Source organism: Theropithecus gelada, chromosome 10, assembly GCF_003255815.1.
Source record: "Theropithecus gelada isolate Dixy chromosome 10, Tgel_1.0, whole genome shotgun sequence".
Classification (NCBI taxonomy): Eukaryota; Metazoa; Chordata; class Mammalia; order Primates; family Cercopithecidae; genus Theropithecus; species Theropithecus gelada.
In genome coordinates, this window is record NC_037678.1 from 20,263,481 (window position 1) to 20,268,973 (window position 5,493).

Consider the following 5,493-nt stretch of genomic DNA (forward strand, 5'->3'; position numbering starts at 1 on the left):
TTCCTCCCTGTTCACCCCAGGAAGGCTGAGGCTGCGGTTTACATCATCCTTGGGCGTAGGGCTGACCTCGAAGAACGAATTCGAAGAAAACAGGAGGAGGAGCGGGCATACACCGCGCCCAGCGCCCATTGGCCGCCCGTGGAAATTTTGGTTTTTGGGGTCATGTTCCCAGAAGGCCTGCCCTCCCCCCTCCCCATCCCCACCCACCTCATGAGGTGTTGGCCAATCGCCCCAGCGGGCATAAAGTGGCTGCCAGCCTGCAGGGCTCCCAGCCGAGAGGTGTCACCCCCAGCGGGCGCGGGCCGGAGCACGGGCACCCAGCATGGGGGTACCGCTCACACGGAGGACGCTGCTCAGTAAGTACTTCCTTCCTCCCCGCCAGAACCCGCCTGCTGGGTCTGTCCACAGGCGCCGGTGGGTAGCAGAGGCACCCTCTGCCCTCTGGGACCTGGGGAGGCCGGGCGCCAGGCAGAAGGATGCTGAGAAGGGGAGAGAGCCAGAAGGTCAGGCAGAGAGAGCGGTCCACTGAGAACCTGGCATCTCCACAGGTAGGGAAGGGGCATCCCTGGAAGGCTTCCAGGGGGAGGTGATGTCGAGATGTAGAGGCAACTCTGGGAACCAGGGAGTGAGAGAAGAGGATGGGCGAAGAGGCTGGGCAGGAGAGGGAGGCTCAGAAGCTGGGCAGGGAAGTGGTGTGAGGTGTGGAGGGATTGTGGGGCCTCCAGCTTGCCCCGGATGAATAGAAAGTCAGCCGGCCCTGGGGGCCCCAGAGCCCACACAATCACACAGCACGCACAGCCACACCCACATGGCCACATGCACACAGAGCCATATGACGTCATCTACAGCCCTGCATCTCACCAGCCCAGGAACCCCCACATGCAGACCACAGTCCCCACGGTGAAGGGAGCAGATCTCCCTCATGCTGCACACAGACCCAGATGCACAGCCACACAGACACCCTAGTCCCACGTGCGCTGCCACATGCACAGGCCCCTGCCAGAGCCCGGCAGCAGATACCTGGGGAGGCGGCGAAAGTGCCCTGGGGTCGCTACACCTGGGTGCCCGGCCCCTCGGCCCTCCCCAGCAGCCAGTCTTCCCCAAAGGGCCGGATGGTTCTTAGGACGGGAACGATGGTGTCACTGCCTTCCGGGCCATTGCGCCACAGGCCCCTTCCGACCACGTGGCTGCCGGTGCCCTGTTGGGGGTGGTGGAGAGCGGTAACTGTATCCACCCCCAACACCTTCTGACAGGCTCACAGCATCCCTGGTGGGTCTGACAGAAGGAACCACTTATGGAGAGAGGAGGGAGGCATGAGAGGTCAGGGGAGAGCCCTGGCCTTTATGACCTGTGCAGGACCTTCTCCTGAGACTTGGTTTACCTGTCAGGAAAGTGGGAACATGGACTGGAAGGTCTCCCGCATCTGTTCCAGGCTGCGCCTCTGGTTGAAAAGGCGGCCTCTCCTGGTTCTAGACAGAGCTGAGGGCATAAGCCGCTCCCGGGCTGCCTGCCCTGAAGCCCTCTCAGGCCCACCTACCTGGATGGCCAGAGCAGCTGACAAGGCAGGGTCCTAGGCTGGTGGCCGGTCCTTAGCCCAATGGTCTTGCAGGGAGCCAGTCCCACCTTGCAGAGAGTCAGCTCCCGAGGTTAGAACGGTGCAGTAGGCAGGATTGGATCCAGTCGGGCGCTGCAGCCTTTGCTCAAAGACCTACTTGGTAAATCGCAGCCACTGTCTCAGTCCCTCCCACTGCTTGCTGTGTCAGGCCCTGGGCAGCGACTTACTGGGGAGATGATGGTGGCCTTGGTGGGCACACCTGTGCACACACCATGCCACACAGTGCCCAGCCCCCGCCCTCAACTACACAAAGTCCGGGATGAAGGAGGCACCTTTCAAGGCCCTCTTCAACCCCCTCCCCGAGGCTCCCATCTGTGGCTTTCCTTGCCAAGTTGGGTGACACCCCTCTTCTCTGCCTTAGGTCTGATCCTTGCACTCCTGTTTCCAAGCATGGCGAGCATGGCGGCTATGGGCAGCTGCTCGAAAGAGTACCGTATGCTCCTTGGCCAGCTCCAGAAGCAGACAGATCTCATGCAGGACACCAGCAGGCTCCTGGACCCCTATGTAAGCACCTGGGCCCTTGTGGCATCTGAGTCTCAGAGAACTGTGGGGTAAGGAAGGGAGTGAGAAGCAGGGAGGACAGGCCCAGCCTCACTCCATATGGCCAGGTAGGAGAACTGAGTCACTGTGTTATTCCAGCCTTAACCCTGAGGAGCTAAGGCTGGCCCTCCAGCTTCCCTAGCTCTGTGGTCCCGGGGCGGGACTCCAGACACCACCACCGCCCTCATCTGCTTACTCAGTGTGTTTCCTGCACACCTGCCAGGCTCTGGTCTAGGCACTAGGATGTAGCAGTGAGCAAGACAGAGTCCAGCCCTCTTGAAGCTCCCCATTCTCCACAGGCATCCCACCAGCCAGGTCCCCAACATCCCTCCGACCTTGCCTGTAGTGATCTTGGGGTCCTCTTCCCTCTCAGGTCTCAGTTTCCGGATCCGTCCAGTGGGAGATTGGATAGGGGTGCATGAGGTCTAGCATTCCAAGGCTGACTTGTCTGTGATTGTGGTCCGGGTCCTCAGCATTTACCCTGTGATCCTCCTGTTCCCCCCAGATACGTATCCAAGGCCTGGATATTCCTAAACTGAGAGAGCACTGCAGGGAGAGCCCTGGGGCCTTCCCCAGCGAGGAGACCCTGAGGGGGCTGGGCAGGCGGGGCTTCCTACAGACGCTCAATGCCACACTGGGCCGCGTCCTGCACAGACTGGCCGACTTAGAGCAGCATCTCCCCAAGGCCCAGGACTTGGAGAGGTCTGGGCTGAACATAGAGGACTTAGAGAAGCTGCAGATGGCGAGGCCGAATGTCCTCGGGCTCAGGAACAACGTCTACTGCATGGCCCAGCTGCTGGACAACTCAGACATGACTGAGCCCACGAAGGCCGGCCGGGGGACCCCTCAGCCGCCCACCCCCACCCCTACCTCGGATGTTTTTCAGCGCAAGCTGGAGGGCTGCAGTTTCCTGCGTGGCTACCATCGCTTCATGCACTCAGTGGGGCGGGTCTTCAGCAAGTGGGGGGAGAGCCCGAACCGGAGCCGGAGACACAGCCCCCACCAGGCCCTGCGGAAGGGGGTGCGCAGGACGAGACCCTCCAGGAAAGGCAATAGACTCATGCCCAGGGGACAGCTGCCCCGGTAGCCTCGGGAGCACCCCTTGCTGGTGAAGGATGCGGCAGGTGCTCTGTGGATGAGAGGAACCATCTCAGGATGACACCTCCCGGGTCCCCAAACCTGTTCCCCTCTACTACTCGCCACTGAGAAGTGCACTTTAAGAGGTAGGAGCTGGGCAGACCCCTCTACCTCCTCCAGGCTGGGGGACAGAGTCCGGCTGTTGAACCCCACCTAGCCCCAAGTTCCCCAGGCCCAGTGGGGTGGCCGGGCAGGCCACGCGGGGCCGACTTTCCATTGATTCAGGGGTCTGATGACACAGGCTGACTCATGGCCAGGCTGACTGCCCCCCTGCCTTGCTCCCCGAGGCCTGCCAGTCCTTCCCTCTTATGACTTGCAGGGCCGTTGCCCCCAGACTTCCTCCTTTCCGTGGTTCTGAAGGGGAGGTCACAGCCTGAGCTGGCCTCCTATGCCTCATCACGTCCCAAGCCAGACACCTGGATGTCTGGGTGACCTCACTTTAGGCAGCTGTAACAGCGGCAGGGTGTCCCAGGAGCCCTGATCTGGGGGTCCAGGGAATAGAGCTCAGGTCCCAGCCCAGCCCCAAAGTCGCCATGTGGCCTGGGGCAGGTCACTTTACCTCTCTGGACCTGTTTTCTCTTTGTGAAGCTAGGGAGTTAGAGGCTGTACAAGGCCCCCACTGCCTGTCAGTTGCTTGGATTCCCTGACATAGGGTGGATATTAAAATCTGCAATTCAGGACATGTGGTGCAAATGGTGCTGGGTGGTGTACACGGAGGTCTCCGTAAAAGGAGACCCACCTCCCAGCGCCGGGAAGCCCCAGTCTTGGGCCCTTGCTGCTGGCTGCTCCCCCTGGTGGTGAGTCCTGGAATTTTCTCACGCAGGAGCCATTGCCCTCCTAGAGGGGGTCTCAGAAGCTGCAAGGCCAATTCCTTGGAGGGACATGACTAATTTATCGATTTTTATCAATTTTTATCAGTTTTATATTTATAAGGCTTATTTATGATGTATATTTAATGTTAATATTGTGCAAACATATATTTAAAACTTGCCTGGTTTCTAAAGCCTCTGTGTCTCTCGGTTGTCTTTGGGGAGAGGATTTGGGGTGGCCTTTTAGAGAGGGGAGGAACTCTAGGTGGGCAAGGCCAAAAGCATCCATGCTCTGGGGAGGGGCTGGAGGTCTTTGCTCTGCCCAGGAAGGGAAATCACATGCCCCAGCCGCCTGGGGCTGTGACTGTGGTGGGGTGGGGTGGGGTGTCAAACTCAGACAAGGCATTGGTTATGGCCGAATGGGGCTCCCTTGACATATTGGGGATGAGGGGTGTCAAGATGTGGTAGCAAGAGGGGAGGAAGAAAGGCTTGAGTGTGTGGGCTGCTTCTGGGCCCCCATGGGTGTGTGGTTGAGGTCTGCATGCTGATGGACGTTGCATGCTGATGTGTGTTACATACCAATGTGTGTTGCATGTGTATTTCTCTTACCTAATTTTGAAGCCTGGATGTCAGTGTCCTAATGGAGGTTTATGTCTGTATCTGTATTTATGAGTGCGTGCAGACATGGATATCTGGGTGTGTCTCTGCATGCGTGTCTGTGCATGTGCAAGCTTAGGTGTGTGCCAGTGTGTCCTCTCATATGTGTGTATGTTCCTGGATCACCCTGGGGGAACAAGGGCACATCCGGTGCCTGGAACATGAAAGGTGCCCTAGGCATTTGTGGAATGAATCAAAGAGTGAGTTCACAGCTACACCCCTGCCACCAGCATCCTGCCTGATGTGGAGTGAACATGCAGCAGACATGAGGAATGGCTGTGTGCAGAGGAACGAAGAGACTTGGCTGGGCTTGAAATCCTGTCTCAGCCCCTTTCCATCTATCTGGGTGACCTTGGGAAAATTCTTTAACATCTCTGAGCCTTTGTTTCCTCATCTGTGGAATGAACAAAAGAATAACAGATCCTGCCTCAGACAGGGCCAGTGACCTGGTTTGTGCTTAAAACTGCTTCCCGAAGAGCCCAAGGGGTTAGGGTTTCCATCTGGCCCCCAGAAAACTGGGCTCCTCCCAAATGCCCAGGCGAGCATGTATAGACCGAAAACATGCTGAGGCAAGGGCTCCCAGAGGCAGGTGAGCTTGACTTGGATCGGTCCATGGCTACCCCTACTTCCTGAAATGGCAAAAAGAGCTGGGGATGGGATGGGAACAGGAGGACTTGACATTAGGGTGGAGGAGAGCCAGTGCAGAGCTCCCTGCAATAGACATGATACATTTTG

The 5,493-nt window shown here is 58.4% G+C and overlaps 1 protein-coding gene across 2 annotated transcripts; it reads left to right on the forward strand.

Annotated features, from left to right (window-relative positions):
- The first annotated feature begins 284 nt into the window (after nucleotides 1-284).
- Nucleotides 285-4,295, forward strand: OSM (oncostatin M). Of its 2 annotated transcripts, none has more exons than XM_025399900.1 (3): nucleotides 285-356; nucleotides 1,977-2,119; nucleotides 2,661-4,295. In XM_025399900.1, exons 1-3 carry the CDS (start codon nucleotides 323-325, stop codon nucleotides 3,240-3,242), a joined length of 759 nt encoding a protein of 252 aa, XP_025255685.1. In that variant the 5' UTR covers nucleotides 285-322; the 3' UTR covers nucleotides 3,243-4,295. The 2 variants fall into 2 exon arrangements, with proteins under 2 accessions (XP_025255685.1, XP_025255686.1); XM_025399901.1 differs by lacking the exon at nucleotides 285-356 and adding an exon at nucleotides 1,305-1,562.
- The last annotated feature ends 1,198 nt before the right edge of the window (nucleotides 4,296-5,493 follow it).

Bases quoted from the DNA above. Each gene is read 5' to 3' on its own strand.
- OSM (XM_025399900.1), top strand. From the start codon at position 323: ATGGGGGTACCGCTCACACGGAGGACGCTGCTCA. The intron at 357-1,976 runs GTAAGTACTTCC...TCTCTGCCTTAG, and splicing joins CACACGGAGGACGCTGCTCA to GTCTGATCCTTGCACTCCTG. The intron at 2,120-2,660 runs GTAAGCACCTGG...TGTTCCCCCCAG, and splicing joins GCAGGCTCCTGGACCCCTAT to ATACGTATCCAAGGCCTGGA.